The 17345-nt window shown below is 51.2% G+C and overlaps 1 protein-coding gene across 5 annotated transcripts in view; it reads left to right on the forward strand.

The window, feature by feature from the left end:
- Nucleotides 1–17345, forward strand: part of KAZN (kazrin, periplakin interacting protein) — a 1256655-nt gene that overhangs the window by 1162268 nt on the left and 77042 nt on the right. For all 5 annotated transcript variants that reach the window (XM_074380096.1, XM_074380098.1, XM_074380097.1 and 2 more), the window contains one exon: nt 12005–12141. In XM_074380096.1, the coding sequence (XP_074236197.1) occupies nt 12005–12141 (137 nt within the window). The remainder of the gene's footprint in view (nt 1–12004; nt 12142–17345) is intronic.

Genomic DNA, 17345 nt, shown 5'->3' on the forward strand with positions numbered 1-17345 from the left:
GTTTATTTGCCTGTTTCACTGGTGTGAATAGACTCGTTTTCTACCCGTTGAGACAATTGGTTCCCACTCTTTTGGTTAACTAGAGTTGGCCTTGGTTCCGTGGAGTATCCTGGTGATCAGCACAGCACTGACCAGAGTAGTTCTCAAACATGCCAGCCCCGACCAGGCACTGCTGGCATCTGCCTCCTTGTCCAGGGCAGAGCTGGCAAATTGCCCTGTTTCCCTCCTGTGCCATGGCAGACATCCCTAATCAACCCAGCTTCCCAGGGAGCCTAGTTGATTAGTCATGTCTGCCCTGGCATGGTACTGGAAAATAAGAAGCCATTCCAGGGACTTGCTTTTCCTGCTCCAGGCAGGGGGTTGGAAAGGTCATGCTAACTTCCCAGGGTGCACTTGGAGAGAGGATCTGTGGGGCATCTGGAAGGATCAGGGGCCTGGGCATCAAAGTTCTGGGGTCAGGTTCCAGGTCAGCCACTTGTTGGCTGTGCGAGCCAGTCAACTCACGTCACCTCATGGTGAGACAATAACGGAAATTAACATTGTGAGGAGCAGACCAGGCATAGTGGCTGACGCTTGTAATCCCAGCACTTTGGGAGGTTAAGGCAGGTGGATCACTTGAGGTCAGGAGTTCAAGGTCAGCCTGGCTGACATGGTGACACCCCATCTCTACAAAAATACAAAATTAGCTGGGTATAGTTGATGGGCACCTGTAATCCCAGATACTCGGAAGGCTGAGGCAGGAGAATCGCTTGAACCTGTGAAGCAGAGGTTGCAGTGAGCCAAGACTGCACCACTGCATTCCAGCCTGGGCAACAGAGCAAGATTCCATCTTAAAACAAACAAACAAAGAAACAAAAAACATCGTGAGGAGCAGAGCCACCCCAGGTCAGAGCCCGGACCAGCCAGCCACGTCCACTTCTCTGACCAGGTCCAGCTCGGGCACATTTTTCCCATCTCTGACCAGGTCCAGCTCGGGCACATTTTTCCCATCTCTGACCAGGTCCAGCTCGGGCACATTTTTCCCATCTCTGACCAGGTCCAGCTCGGGCACATTTTTCCCAGCGGCCACTGATGCCTGCCAGTTGTCCAAATCCTTGCGTCAGGTTTTCACTCACACCCGAGCATCACCTGATGTGACAAGAACCTGATTAACCTTTATAAAGCAGGTTAAACTCTAACCTCTGCTGAACTCACCTTACTCATCTTCGAAACAGGAAAAAAAAAAACAAACTGGTGTCCGCCCATCCCAGGACCATAAATCTGTGGCCTTGAACTTGCTGCCCTCACTGGCCCTTTCCTTCTCCCTGATCTGGGTCTATTCGCTGGGGCTCTTTACTGTGAAACCAGCCCATTGCGCAAATCAACCTCTCTTTTCTGGGGCCTCCTAGAACCTGAGCTCAGGCCTGGGGAGCCCTGGGGAGCTGGAAGACTGGAAGAGAGGCTGACACTGAACACCTGCTGTGTGCAGCTGAGCTCTGTCCTGGGTCCCGTCACACACAGCCTTGCCAGGTAGAGATGACCATGTACAGCTTAACAGCTGGGATGGGGAAGCTCAGAGAGGTTGCTTGTGGGGTCTCAGGAACCCCCAGCTACTAAGGAGCAGGTGGCAAAGGTGACGTTCTCTTGAGATTCCAGAAGCTAAAAGGAAGCTCACAGAATCCAGCACCCCCATGATGCCAGGATGCTGGGGGGAAACTGAGGCTTAGAAAGGGGGGGGGGAAGGCAGCACCAGAACCCGGGACCACCCTGGCTCTGAAGCTCTGTCTTTCTGAGGCGCTCTTCTCCCAAAATGCTCAAGGTTTTCACCCCACAGTCGCTCACAACCAGACAGCTTGTCCCCTATGGGGACAGAAATGATTTTACAGTTGCCAGCCTTCTGGATCCATGGGCTCCACATCCGTGAATTCAACCAACCACGGATCAAAAGCAATTTGGGAAAAAAAGGATAGTTGTGCCTGGACCAAACATGTGCAGGAAATATTTCTTGTGATTCATCTGTAAACAATACAGTGTAACAACTACTTACATAGCAGCTACATTGTGTAAGGTGTTACAGATCATCTAGAGTTGATTTGCAGTACAGGGGAGGACGTGTGTAGACTGTATGCAAATACTCTGTTTTATTGGGGACTCGAGCTTCTGTGGATTTTGGTGTCTGGAGGAGCTCCTGGAACCAATGCCACATGATAACCGGTGGACAACTGTACTCTCAGGTGCCATTCTACAGATGAGGAAACTGAGGCTTAATCAAACTTAGATTAAGCCAGTGCTTCTAACTCAGCTGCCTTGGCCTAAGAGTCAGGAGACCTCAGCTGACTCTGTGTGCATTGGGCATTCTTGCTCCTTCTCTGGGCCTCAGTTTCCCCATCTGTAAAGGAAAGCGGAGCTGGAAGAACTCCACGAGCCTCGCCTTCCAGTGTTTATTCAGATGTGTTTATTCAGATGTTTGAGTCCCACAGACTGGTCTGCCAGGCTTTCTGGCCCCCACCTGCCCACCCCTCATTTCGCAGAACGTAGTTCCTGAAGGTTCCACGGGACAGGAATGTTGCGTGGAAAAAGAAAGGGGGCCCCCTGCTGGCAGCGGCTGGGATCATCTGACGTGGCCTGATTCCATTTTGCCCACCAACTTCCCCCTCACCTCTGAGCCCTCATTTGTCCTGGGGTCCACCCAGGCTGGAAATTTTTACCAGGGCTCCTGACATTGCCACATCCAGGATTGGGCCCACAGTGGTTTTTTTGTCTGTTTGTTTGTTTGAGAGGGAGTCTCGCTCTGTCACCCAGGCTGGAGTGTGATGGCACGATCTCGGATCACTGCAACCCCCACCTTCCAAATTCAAGCCATTCTCCTGCCTCACTTTCCCAAGTACCTGGGATTACAGGCGCTCACTATTGCGCCTGCTAATTTTTGTTTGTTTAATAGAGACAGGGTTTCACCATGCTGCCCAGGCTGGTCTCAAACTCCCAACCTCAGGTGATCCGCTGGCCTTGGCCTCCCAAAGCGCTGGGAGTGGCTTACAGGGATGAGCCACCGCTCCTGGCCGGGCACACAGTGTTTTGAGCTCAGACTAATGGGAAACCTGACTGTGCGTACGGAATGGGACTCTGTCTTGGGGTACAAGCGCGGTGGCGGGGAGGTGGGAAAGGAGTTTTTAAGAGCTGCGAACTTCTACACACACCCTCCTTCCAGCAACCACGGAACAGTTAAGGGGTACACACCAGAATGTCAAACTGCCTTTAACGGAAAGCTCAGAAAGCCCTCAGTGGGGAGGGGGAGGGTAAGAGCTGCAGAAACAGCCTCTCACAGCGGACAGCCCGGTGCAAGCATTTGGGTCATCCGCTGGTTTTATGGCCGGATGCAGTGGTGACAGTTTGCAGTGCTGTGCAGTGCTGTGGGAGGCTGATGAACGAGGGTGGAGGGTTCGCTGTCAGACAGCCCAGGTTCAAGGCCATCGTCTGCTACTTTAGCTGTGTGGTTCTCGGTGCATAAGTAAACCTCATGAGCCCGTTTTCTCCTCCGTAAAACAGGTTCAACCCCCTCCCCAGCGCAAGGTCCTTAAGAGCAAGTAGAACCAGCATGTGGTCCCCACCTGCGCCGTCACTGCGGGGGTGGTTTGGGACTGGAGATTTCAGAGGCAGAAGAGCAGTGGGATTAGGAGGGTGGGTGCCAGGGCCAGGTGACCTCTGCCACTCCCTACCAAGCCAGTGTCCTTCATCTCCCCGGGTACCTACTTCCTCACGTTTAATGTGGAATGTCTCCATCAGGCAGTTGTGAGAATGAAGTGATAAAACCCATAAGGGGCTAAGAGCAGCGTCTGGTGCTTCTGAGTGTCACTACGTGGAAATCTTTTCCCTACCTGGGAAGCCGAGGTCTGGAGAGGTTAAGCGGCATGCCTGAGGGCTCACAGCCAGGGTGGGAAATCACGCTCCTGAACCCAGCCTTGCAGCTATCCTACCCTGCTACGCAGCCCTGGCCAAGACCGTGACGTGTTTGTGGGGTGTCCAGCACACCTTCACTGCGGGGCAGCAAAGGGCCAAGTGAAGTCTCTTGGGATTTCAAAAGGAGAAGGGCATGTTAGTTCATGCCTGTAATCCCAGCACTTTGGGAGGCCGATGTGGGCAGATCACCTGAGGTCAGGAGTTCAAGACCAGCCTGGACAACATGGTGACACCCCATTTCTACTAAGAGTAGAAAAATTAGCCAGGTGTGGTGGCACATGCCTGTAATCCCAGCTACTCGGGAGGTTGAGTCCGGAGAATGGCTTGAACCCGGGAGGCAGAAGTTGCAATGAGCCGAGATCCGAGCCATTGCACTCCAGCCTGGGCGACAATAGCGAAACTCCATCTCAAAAAAAAAAGAAAAAGAAAACTAAGAAGCCAAAAGGATACTCACAGAATCCAGCACTCTCATTATGCTGGGATGCTGGGGGGAAACTGAGGCTTAGAGAGGGGAAAGATAAGAGCCTGTTCCTCAGTCCCAGGTGTGGCTGTCACGCACACACTGCCTTAGTGGGTAAGGAGAAAACCCTTTGTACTCAAAATCACCCTTTAAAATCCCTTACTCCCCAGGCCCGCAGACCCCAGAGGCGGAAAAGCCAAGAAAGAACCTGCCCTGTTCTCCATTCGTGGCGGCTGTGGCCTCCCCTCCCTTGGGCGTTGGAGGTGAGGATCTGGTTTGCCCAGGGAAAGCAAAAATGTAACTGCAGAGACCAGTCTTCTCTCTGGTCGGCACTGACCAATAGTTGCACCTGCAGGAGTGAAATATGGACCTGACTCTGCTCTGCCATGTCCTACATCTGGGTTAGAGGCTGTGGCATCCAAAGCCGGGGAAGGAAGCGGGAAGGAGAGTCTGCAGCGGGAGCTGGAGGGCAAACTGAATGTCACCTCTTGTGAGCGCAGCAGAGCCAGAGGTGCCTTTGTGTCGTGTTTAGCTATTCTCTGCCAGGCATTCATTCCTAAAGATTCAGCTTTCGTGTTTTCTCAGTTTTTGGCCTGGCAGGGCCCAGACCAGAGACATGCCATCATTGTGGGGCCACAGCTGGGCCCCCGGTCACACCCTCGTCTCAGACATGCCTGTGGTCACCTCTGAGTTGGAAAAATAAGTCCCTCCCCACACACCCTCCCTCCTGCCCCCAGAGTCCCCACATTCCCAGGAGCGGCTGGTCTCATTCCATGATGCTGCAGGGCCTGCTGGGCATGACATCACCAGTCACCATGGCAGTGGTTCCAGTGGCTTGGCTGCTGGAATAGGACCGTATGGGTGAAGCCGGATGCCTGGGAAGCTGCGCAGAGCACTGGGGAGCCAGGGGCTGAGTCAGGAGGCCAGTCCCAGAGAAACACAGCCATGCCTTGCAGGCTGGCAGCTCAGCTTGCATTAGGAGCATTTGAGGATGATCAGAACAGGTTTTGAAGGAGAGAAGAAAAGCAGAGCTGTGAGGAAGGAAGGAAGAGTTCGATTGCATCAGTTTCCTAGCTGCGTGTAGATTTCAAATGATTTCTTGGGGGTCCATTGCACCAGCCTCCTTGCTTCTATAGCGTTGCACCACCTGCCATGTGCAAATCGGACGTCACCTCCTTGCATACACGACAGAGCCAGTGAGCCTTTGTCTTGTTTTTAGTCGTGCTTCACCTGGCATTCATTCCTAAAGACTCAGCTTTTGTGTTGTCTTGGACTTTAGCCTGGCAGAGTCCAGCCCTTGGCAGAGCGAGGAGTGTCCGTGGAAAGGAACTATGAAGTGAAGCCTCGTGCGAGAGGGTGGCAGCATGTCTCACGGCCTGCCCTGGTGTGTCTGTTAGGAATGTGCTGGGCAGCATGTAACAATAAACCCCAAAACACCGGGGCTTGTTTTTCTCCTGCTGTAAGGCATCCAGGCTGCGTGGTACCATCGGGGACCCTGGCCATTTCTGTTTTTCCTTTTCCTCCCCATTCTTAGCTTATATATTCTGTCCTTGTGCTCAGAAAAGGGCTTAGAAAGAAAATTCGATTTCCCGGTGGGTGTCTATGTACATCTTTTTGTGAGACAGCATTTCACTCTTGTTGCCCAGGCTGGAGTGCAGTGGTGTGATCTCGGCTCACTGCAACCTCCACCTCCCAGGTTCAAGTGATTCTCCTGCCTCGGCCTTCTGAGTAGCTGGGACGACAGGCACCTGCCACCATACCTGACTAATTTTTATTTTTTTAGTAGAGACAGGGTTTCACCGTGTTGGTCAGGCTGGTCTTTAACTCCTGACCTCATGCGATCCACCTGCCTCAGCATCCCGAAGTGCTGGGATAACAGGCGTGAGCCACCATGCCCAGCCTGCCTTTGCAAGATTGGACGTTCGGGACGAGATGATTTGGCCCAGCCATTGCCATCCCATATTCTGCCCTCGGCTGACCTTGGGGCTGAGGACCCTCCAGGTTTTGGGGACCTCACTGTGGTGGCAACATAACACAGGGTTGGGTGTCGACTTCAGGGTCAGACATGGCTGTGTGACTTTAAGCAAATGACTTGACCACTCTGGCCTTACCAGGCTGGAAGTTTGCAGAGCCAAAGAGTTGCTTTGCCTCCCAACTCCCTCCACCACCTCCACAATTCCAGACACAAGGAGCCTGTGGAGAGGGGTTAGCCTCAGAAACCCCGGCTTGGTGTTCTCTCCGGGGAAAGGATGAAGTGCTAGGGGTCCGGGCAAAGGCCGTGGAGCCCGCCCTACGGTCAGAGGCTGCCCTGAGCCCGTTCCATGCACCAGGGAGCCAGCACTTGGGGAAGAGGGTCTGGAGCGGGCAGAGCGTGCTGCTTGCAAGGGGCTGTTCTGGATGTGGGAGACCGTGTGTTTTATTGTGTTGTGTGTGTTTGGTTTGGTTTTAGAGACTGGATCTTGCTCTGTTACCCAGGCTGGGGTGCAGTGGCGTGAACATGGCTCACTGCAGCCTCGACCTCCTGTGCTCAAGCAGCTCTCCCACCTCAGCCTCCCAAGTAGCTGGGACCACAGGCATGCACCACCGCAATCAGCTCCTTTTGTAAATTATTATTTTTTGTAAAGACAAGATCTCACCATGTTGCCCAGGCTGGTCTCGAATTCCTGGGCTCAAGCAATCCTCCTAGAGGATCCCAAGGTGCTGGGATTACACATATGAACCAATGCACCCAGCCTTATTTTGTTTTGTTTTTCAGCAGCTTTATCAACATGTAATTCACATACCATACAATTCACCCATTTAGAGTGTGTAGTGGTTTTTAGTATGTTCACAGAGCCACACATCCATCACAACAACCAATGTTAGAACATTTTTATCACCTCAAAAGAAATCCTATACTCGCAGCTCCCACCCCTCCATCCCCATCCACCCACACCCAAGACAGCTGCTCATCCTTTCTGTCTCTGTAGATTTCCCCATTGTGGGCATTTCTTACCAATCGAATCACATAATACACGGCCTTTAGTGCCTGGCCTTTTTCACTTAGCATGTTTTCAGATTTCATCCATGTTGTTGCAAATATCAGTGCAGTTGGCCTCTTTATCCATGGGTTTCACATCTACGGATTCAATGAACTATGGATCAAAATACTTAGGGACCAGGTGCTGTGGCTCATGCCTCTAATCCCAGCACTTTGGGAGGCCAAGGCAGGCAGATGACTTGAGGTCAGGAGTTTGAGACCAGCCTGGCCAACTGGATGAAAGCCCATCTCTACTAAAAATACAAAAATTAGCCGGGCATGGTGGTGGGCACCTATAATCCCAGCTACTCAGGAGGCTGAGGCAGGAGAATCACTTGAACCCGGGAGGTGGAGGTTGCAGTGAGCCAAGATTGCGCCATTGTACTCCAATCCGGGCAATAGAGCAAGATGCTGTCTAAAAAAAAAAAAAAAAGAAAAAACTCAAGAAAAGAAAATGAATGGTTGTTTGTATACTGAACATGTACAGATTTTTTTTGCTTGTCATTATTCCCAAAACAATACAGTATAACAATTATTGCTGTGGCATTTATATTTTACTAGCTATTGTAAGTGATCTGGAGGTAATTTAAAGTATATGGGGTCAGGGGTGTTGTGGCGGTTGTGTGCAAATACTGTTCCATTTTCTATAACGGACTTGAGTAGCTGTGGATTTCGGTGTCCACAGGGAGTCCTGGAACCCATATCCGTGGGTACTCAGGGATGGCGGTCCTCGTTTTTATTTACTGTTAAGTGGTATTCCGTTGTGTGGATACATCTCATTTTGCTTATTTATTCTTCCACTGGTGGACTTTCGAGTTGTTTTCACCTTTTGGGTGCTGATAAAAATGCTGTAAACATTAGCATTAGTGTTTTCGTGTTGACTTAGTTTTCGTAGCTCTTGGATATACCTTGGAATAGAATCGCAGGGTCGCATGGGAATTTGGTGTTTAATCTTTGGAGGAGCTATCCGACTTTTCCAAAAGCAGCTGCGCCATTTCATGTTCCCGCCAGCACTGCCTGAGGATGCCAGGTTCTCCACGTCCCACCAACCCTGACTACTGTCTGTTTTCTATTTTTTGCTGTTCTAGTGAGTGAAGTGGTGTTTCACTGCAGCTTCGAAGTGAGTGTGAAGTGGTGTTTCACTGTGGTTTTGAAGTGAGTGTGAAGTGTTTCACTGCAGTTTCAAAGTGAGTGTGAAGTGGTATTTCACTGCGGTTTCAAAGTGAGTGTGAAATGGTGTTTCACTGCAGCTTTGAACTGAGTGTGAAGTGCTGTTTCACTGTGGTTTCAAGGTGAGTGTGAAGTGCTGTTTCACTGCGGTTTTGAACTGAGTGTGAAGTGGTGTTTCACTGAGCTTTCAAAGTGAGTGTGAAGTGGTGTTTCACTGCAGCTTTGAAGTGTGAAGTGCTGTTTCACTGCAGTTTTGAACTGAGTGTGAAGTGGTGTTTCACTGTGGCTTCAAGGTGAGTGTGAAGTGGTGCTTCACTACGGTTTCAAAGTGAGTGTGAAGTGGTGTTTCACTGAGGCTTCGAAGTGAGTGTGAAGTGGTGTTTCACTGCAGTTTTGAAGTGAGTGTGAAGTGGTGTTTCACTGCGGTTTTGAACTGAGTGTGAAGTGGTGTTTCACTGAGCTTTCAAAGTGAGTGTGAAGTGCTGTTTCACTGAGGCTTTGAAGTGAGTGTGAAGTGCTGTTTCACTGGCTTCTAGGTGAGTGTGAAGTGCTGTTTCACTGTGGTTTCAAAGTAAGTGTGAAGTGTTTCACTGCAGCTTCGAAGTGAGTATGAAGTGGTGTTTCACTGTGGTTTCAAAGTGAGTGTGAAGTGGTGTTTCACTGCGGCTTTAAAGTGAGTGTGAAGTGCTGTTTCACTGCGGTTTTGAAGTGAGTGTGAAGTGCTGTTTCACTGCAGTTTTGAACTGAGTGTGAAGTGGTGTTTCACTGCGGTTTCAAAGTGAGTGTGAAGTAGTGTTTCACTGCAGCTTTGAAGTGAGTGTGAAGTGCTGTTTCACTGGTTTTGAAGTGAGTGTGAAGTGGTGTTTCACTGTGGTTTTGAGGTGAGTGTGAAATGGTGTTTCACTGTGGTTTCAAAGTGAGTGTGAAGTGGTGTTTCACTGCAGCTTTGAAGTGAGTGTGAAGTGCTGTTTCACTGGTTTTGAAGTGAGTGTGAAGTGCTGTTTCACTGTGGTTTTGAGGTGAGTGTGAAGTGGTGTTTCACTGGTTTTGAAGTGATTGTGAAGTGGTGTTTCACTGGTTTTGACGTGAGTGTGAAGTGGTGTTTCACTGTGGCTTTGAAGTGAGTGTGAAGTGGTGTTTCACTGCGGTTTCGAGGTGAGTGTGAAGTGCTGTTTCACTGCGGTTTTGAACTGAGTGTGAAGTGGTGTTTCACTGAGCTTTCAAAGTGAGTGTGAAGTGCTGTTTCACTGCGGCTTTGAAGTGAGTGTGAAGTGCTGTTTCACTGGCTTCTAGGTGAGTGTGAAGTGCTGTTTCACTGTGGTTTCAAAGTGAGTGTGAAGTGTTTCACTGCAGCTTCGAAGTGAGTATGAAGTGATGTTTCACTGTGGTTTCAAAGTGAGTGTGAAGTGGTATTTCACTGTGGTTTCAAAGTGAGTGTGAAGTGGTGTTTCACTGCAGCTTTGAAGTGAGTGTGAAGTGCTGTTTCACTGGTTTTGAAGTGAGTGTGAAGTGGTGTTTCACTGTGGTTTTGAAGTGAGTGTGAAGTGGTGTTTCACTGCGGTTTTGAGGTGAGTGTGAAGTGGTATTTCACTGTGGTTTCAAAGTGAGTGTGAAGTGGTGTTTCACTGCAGCTTTGAAGTGAGTGTGAAGTGCTGTTTCACTGGTTTTGAAGTGAGTGTGAAGTGCTGTTTCACTGTGGTTTTGAGGTAAGTGTGAAGTGGTGTTTCACTGGTTTTGAAGTGATTGTGAAGTGGTGTTTCACTGGTTTTGACGTGAGTGTGAAGTGGTGTTTCACTGTGGCTTTGAAGTGAGTGTGAAGTGGTGTTTCACTGCGGTTTCTAGGTGAGTGTGAAGTGGTGTTTCGCTGTGGTTTTGAGGTGAGTGTGAAGTGGTGTTTCACTGTGGTTTCAAAGTGAGTGTGAAGTGGTGTTTCACTGCGGCTTTGAAGTGAGTGTGAAGTGGTGTTTCACTGAGGTTTTGAAGTGAATGTGAAGTGCTGTTTCACTGTGGTTTTGAGGTGAGTGTGAAGTGGTGTTTCACTGGTTTTGAAGTGATTGTGAAGTGGTGTTTCACTGGTTTTGAAGTGAGTGTGAAGTGGTGTTTCACTGTGGCTTTGAAGTGAGTGTGAAGTGGTGTTTCACTGCGGTTTCTAGGTGAGTGTGAAGTGTTTCGCTGTGGTTTTGAGGTGAGTGTGAAGTGGTGTTTCACTGTGGTTTCAAAGTGAGTGTGAAGTGGTGTTTCACTGCGGCTTTGAAGTGAGTGTGAAGTGGCGTTTCACTGAGGTTTTTGAACTGAGTGTGAAGTGCTGTTTCACTGTGGTTTTGATTTGCATTTCCCCGATGACAGTTTATAGCAAGTTTTCTCATGTGCCTATTGGCCATTTCTTAGAGAAGTGTCTGTTCAGATCCTTTGCCCGTTTTGTTCGTTTGTGACAGAGTCTCACTCTGTCGCTCAGGCTGGAGTGCAGTGGAGCCATCTCAGCTCACTGCAACCTCTGCCTCTGAGGTTCAAGCGATTCTGCCTCAGCCTCCCGAGTAGCTGGGATTACAGGCACACACCACCACACCTGGCTAATATGTGGTATTTTTAGTAGAGGAGGGGTTTCACCATGTTGGCCAGGCTGGTCTCGGGCTCCTGATCTCAAGTGATCCACCCACCTTGACCTCCCAAAGTGCCAGCATTACAGGCGTGAGCACCGCACCTAACCTGCCCGTTTTTTAAATGGCTTCCTGGTCTTTTATTATCAAGTTGTAAGAGAGACTTGTATACTTCAGATAGAAGCCCCTTATCAGATATGGGATTTGCAGATATGTTCTCCCATTCTGTGGGTTGTCCTTTACTTTCTTGAGGATATCCTTTAAACACAAAAGTTTTTAATTTTGATGAGGTCAGAATATCTGTATTTTCTTTGGTTGCTCACACTTTTGGTATCACATCTTGGTGCGTGTTTTTAGCGGAATACTTCTCCCCTCAGAAGGAGTGAGGCAGGAGAGGCAGTTGGGCTGGGCTGAGTGGTTCCGCTGGGCTTAGGGTGGCCCTGAGGTTCCTTTTGGCTGGGAACTGAGGCCTGGTCTGCTTTCTGAGCCAGGGGCCTCCGGAGCCCACCAGGCCTCAGTTCTCTGGCATTGAAGACTCAGCCAGTTTATGGCTGGGAAAGCAGTTTCAACAAGGACTTGCTCCCTGGTTAGATCCACACAACAGCTGAAAGGTGAGAATCGGGACTCTCAACATAGGTGATCCTGGCTTGGAATCCAGGAATGCCACCAAGTGGCAGAGGCACATGGGAGGGACACTTCGTCCTTCTCAGCCCTGTTTTCTCACCTGTTACAAAGACAATGCAGCGATGCCACTTCTCAGCACTCAGGCATCGGGAGGGGACAGCTAGGGTCTTGGGAACTAACTCCTTCCTTCATCCCCAGCCATGAAAGCTGACCGGAAGCGCTTAAAGGGCGAGAAGACGGACCTGGTGAGCCAGATGCAGCAGCTGTACGCCACGCTGGAGAGTCGCGAGGAGCAGCTCCGCGACTTCATCCGCAACTATGAGCAGCACCGCAAGGTCAGTGCCGCCCTCCCCTCCCCTCCCCTCCCCACACTCCAGCCCTCCCATCCCCTCCCCTCCCAACACACCAGCCCTGCCTCCCTCCCCTCCTAACACACCAGCCCTGCCCCCTCCCCTCCCGACATACCAGCCCTGCCTCGCCTCCTGACACACAAGCTCCCACCTCCCTGCTGACTGGCCACCTTCACAGGGTCTGGCTCTTGAATCCCCAAGCACAGATAGGGACTCCTTTGATGTGGTCAGCCAGACCTAGGCACTGAAATAAAACCGGCATAGCCCCGGAGGGGGAGCTCCACGTCTCCTGGGCAAACAGGCCTAGACAGATTAGCACAGTCAGGGCAGCATGGACCCGGGAGTCCAGAGGGCTCAGATCCCGGCTCCTCCTGTTCGTGCCCTTGTGCGTCTCACTGGACTCAGAGCCTTAGTTTTTTCTCTGCAGAATGGTGATTGTGCTGGACCTTTCAAAGCTACAGTAAGGATTCTGTGAGTTGATGAAGGCCATGCACTCAGGCTGGTGCCTGGCACGTAGTAAGCATCATCGATAACACGCATAGCTGACATTTACCAACACCATAATAAAAATGTGAAGAGAGAGCTGGGGAGCCCCAGTGAGGCAGCAGGAAGTTCTTCCTATAGGGAGGGAGTCTTGGAAGGCTTCACAGAGGAAGTGACATATGCATTGGGCTCTGTGGGATGAGTAGGAGTTTATGGGTCAGATAACTGAGAAATTTGTTTCACCATGTATCTGTCTGGAGTCTGTGGTATGACATGCCAAAGAGGACACCAAAACTTAACAAGGGTCAGTCCCCTGGCTAGGTCGGTGGCTCATGCCTGTAATTCCAGCACTTTGGGAGACCCACGTGGGCAGATTGCTTGAGGACAAGAATTTGAGAACAGCCTGGCCAAAAGCCCATCTCTACTAAAAACACAAAAGTTAGCTGGGCTTCATGGTGCACACCTCTAGTCCCACTGCTCGGGAGACTGAGGCTCAGAATCACCGGAATCCGGGAGGTGGATGCTGCAGTGAGCCAGGACTGCACCACTGCACTCCAGCCTCAAGCCGAATGCCCCTCCCGCCTCTTTTCTGCCCTGTGTGGGCACCTTGATCACAGCCCTTGTCACAGGGCGTTCAGCTCGAGGCTCCTTGTTTGAACGGTGGGAAGCGGCAGGCGGGTGAATGGGTCTCTTCCCAGATGCTGCCTCCGAGCCCGAGTTAAGAGACCGGAGTGTCCCAGCCTGGATTTGAATCTAGATGCTGGGTCCCCCACACCCGCTTTGCTCTTCACCAGTAGTTGCTCAGTTACCTCCTGAGCACACACATCACTTCCTTTCTGTGATGAAAGGAGCCTCCAGGGTTCTTTGGGCCAGGCCACCACAGCTCCTGATGGGGATCCGGGGCTTCTAGCTGCCCTCGGTGCCCGACTCCCCCTACCCTGCCTGCTCCCAACCACCCCACCTGCCCGGCTCCCCCTTGCCCCTCCTGTCCCGCCCAGCTCCCCCTGCCCTGCCTACCTGGCCTGGCTCCCCTCTTCATGTTAGATGGACTGAGCCTCCCCACGCCTGCCACAGGCAAACAGTTTGGCAGGAAGGGGACAACCCAGAAGGGAGGCAGAGGGAGGCCACAGAGGCTGCTTTCTCAGGCTCCAGCATGGGGAGCAGCTTGTGGGCCTGGGGTCTGCTCCCTAGGGTGAGGCTCTCTCACCAGCATTGCCTTTGGCCACCATCGGGGAGGCAGAGGCCAGGGGCTCAGGAGTGACCTCCATGCAGAGGGAGGGAGGGGCAGGGGACCCCGCTCTCCTGTCTGATGATGCAGGTACAGGTGTGTGCTCACAGGCACGCGCTGTGGGAGTGACGGTGTGTACTGCCAGGACTTGCAGGCAGAGTTCTCAGAGCCTCGTGTGTGCCCATTAATTGCACACTCACACGGACACTGCAGGGCGCGTGGTTAGCCTCCCCCTTGACAGATGAGCCAACAGACACAGAGAGGAAATGCGGCTGGTGATGGCAGGGCAGGGGGCTTGCAGGGCCTGGGTCCAGAGCCTGGGTGTCTTCCTCCTGCACAGTGCGCCTCTTCCGCCAACCCTGTCTCCCCCTGGCAGCACAGCATCTTCTGGTCACCTCTGCTCCCTGCCGCCCCTTCTGGGTCCGCCTCTCTCATTTCTCCATCCTCAGCCCAAGGAGCTTGATCTTTCTTCAGTGGGTAAGGCAGGGAGAGCCTCTGCCTGTCCAGCCTATTACATGCCCAGCAGCAGGGAAACCTGGTCGCCTCTTGATTATTGGGGACGGTACACCGGGGGCATAGAACCAGCCCACAGCCTTCAGTGACGTGCTGGCCCCAGGGCAGGAGACAGGCTTCAGGCTGACCTTGTACTTGTCACCTGAGCCACCAGCTTCCTCCGCCTGGGACCAGGGTCACGCAGGGCCTAAGAGCACACAGCTAGGTTAGAATCTCACCTCCGAGCTCGCTGGTGGGGTGGCACGGGGAAACAGCGGACTCTCCCCGGCCCAGCCTGCACATCTGGAAAGCAGGATGAAGATCGCAGCTGCTCACAGCCCAGGGCTGTCAGCACTGAGGTTTCCGGGACCTGGAAGCCAAGTTGGGGTAAGGGCATATACTTGCTACCATTATGATTATCATTATCATTACCATTATTCCTGCTGAGTCAGCCATTTGATCACGAAAATTCCACAGTGGATTTCAAAGCCCCTCTCCCAGCCCCTGACCTGCGGCTCGCTGGTGTTGGTCTCACTGGCAAACCCGGAGAAGGAAACAAAGGCCCCAGGTGTGCAGGGTGGAGCTGTGGCTGGTGCCACACAGACAGCAGACGTAGGTCTGGTCTCTGGGAAAAAGGGGCGGAGGTAAGGCCTGTGCAGAAAGGAACCCAGATAAGACCTTCTGGGAAGGACAGAGGGTCTCAGAGGACCCAGGAATCAGGAGCCAGAAGAAAGGGCTCCCTTTGGCAGGCTGAGGCAGGAAGATCACAAGGTCAAGAGATTGAGACCATCCTGGCCAACACGGTGAAACCCTGTCTCTACTAAAAATATAAAAATTAGCGGGGCATGGTGACTCATGCCTGTAATCCCAGCTACTCGGGAGGCTGAGGCAGGAGAATTACTTGAACCTGGGAGGCGGAGGTTGCAGTGAACCAAGATCATGCCACTGCACTCCAGCCTGGCAACAGAGCGGAACTCCATCTCAGGAAAAAAAAAAAAAAAAAAAAAAAAAAAAAAGAGCTTCCTGAGAATGTGTGCCCTGAAGGAGGACGGATCAGGATTTAGAAAGCCTGGTGCAGTGGCTCACGCCTGTAATCCCAGCACTCTCAGAGGCCAAAGTGGGAGGATCACTTGAGCCCAGGAGTTCAAGACCAGCCTGGACAACAGAGTGAGACCTCCATCTCTACAAAAAATAGTAAAAATCAGCCAGGTAGCGTGGCACACGCCTGTAGTCCCAGCTACTTGGGAAGGATTGCTTGAGCCAGGAGAGTTACATGGCAGTGAGCCAAGATCGTGCCACTGCACTCCAACCTGGGGCAACAGAGTGAGACCTCCATCTCTACAAAAAAATTAAAAAATTAGCCGGGCATGGTGGCACATGCCTGTAGTCCCAGCTGCCTGGGAAGCCGAAGCGGGAGCATTGCTTGGGCCAGGGAGGTTGAGGCGGCAGTGAGCCAAGATTGTGCCACTGCACTCCAGCCTGGGCAACAGAACGAGACACTGTCTCAAAAAAAGAAAAGAAAAAGAAAAAAAAAAGAGTGCTGAGCAGAGTTCAAGAGGGTCCAAGAGATGCCGCTACCAGGTAATGGTCCTGGCAAGGATTGTGTTGCTGGCTGCCTTCAGAGGCCACCAGCAGGAACTGGCATGAACATAGTATTACCTATAGCAGATGCTGATTGTGCACCTACTGTATACAGGCATGAACATGATATTACCAGTAGCAGATGTTTATTGTGCACCTACTGTATACAGGTGTGAACATGGCATTACCAATAGCAGATGTTTATTGTGCACCTGCTGTATACACGTGAAAACATGGCATTACCAATAGCAGAAGTTTATTGTGTACCTACTGTATGCAGGCATGAACATGGCAAGTAGCAGATGTTTATCGTGCACCTACTGTATAAGGCATGAACGTGACATTACCAATAGCAGATGTTTATCGTGCACCTACTGTATAAGGCATGAACGTGACATTACCAATAGCAGATGTTTATTGTGCACCTACTGTATGCAGACATGAACATGATATTGCCCATAACAGATGTTTATTGTGCACCTACTGTGCATAGGCACTGCCCCCATGTCTTCACATTTGCTACTTTGATAGCAATCCTGTGATGAGTGGTTGTCCCTATTCCCTCCATTTAACAGGTGAGAACTGAGACTTAAAGTCATGGGCCCAGGGCCACACGATTGTGAAAAGGGTAGAGGCAGGAGGCAAACCCAGGAAGCCCGGCCCTGGAGCCCCAGCACCAGGGCATATAGGACCAGCCCTTCCCTGGTCCGCCCTCCTCCCACCACTCAGGACATGTTCAGAGGAACAAAGGAATGATTACCACTGTTTGCTGTTTTCAGCAACCCAAGGCCGACCACAGAGAGGAGGTCACACCTGTCCCCGTGAGCCGTGGGTGGAGTGCTGGCTATTTCAGTGGCCAACCCAGAGTTTCCTACAAATGCTTCTCTGTCTTTTCATGATACATCCCAATTTGGTTTTTAAAATTGTTTTGGCAAAAATGGTACATATTTGTGGGGTACATAGTGATGTTTGGATACTTGGAATGTATAGTGATCAGATCAAGGTAATGAATGTATCCATCTCAAAGTTTTCATCAGTTTGCTTTTATTCGGCCATAAAATTCCCATGGAGAGCACCACGTCGTTTTTTAAGTCATAGGTGACTAGGGGCATCCTCCCAGGTCTGACCAGCAGCTGGGGTGGGGTTGAAGCTACTGGATAGAAGCCTTGTAGCTATGGCTGCTGGGGCAGCTCCCTGTGGCCACAGCTGAGCAGCAAGTGTCACTTTTATTGAGTGGCTTCATAATGCACTTCAGGTTCATTTAGAAAAATGAAATTTGGAAAGCACTCATTTTTTAAAAATTAATAGCTTAATATTAAGATATTGGGCTGAGCGCAGTGGCTCACGCCTGTAATCCCAGCACATTGGGAGACCGAGGTGCGTGGATTACCTGAGGTCAGGAGTT

This window comes from Saimiri boliviensis, chromosome 11, assembly GCF_048565385.1.
Source record: "Saimiri boliviensis isolate mSaiBol1 chromosome 11, mSaiBol1.pri, whole genome shotgun sequence".
NCBI lineage: Eukaryota > Metazoa > Chordata > Mammalia > Primates > Cebidae > Saimiri > Saimiri boliviensis.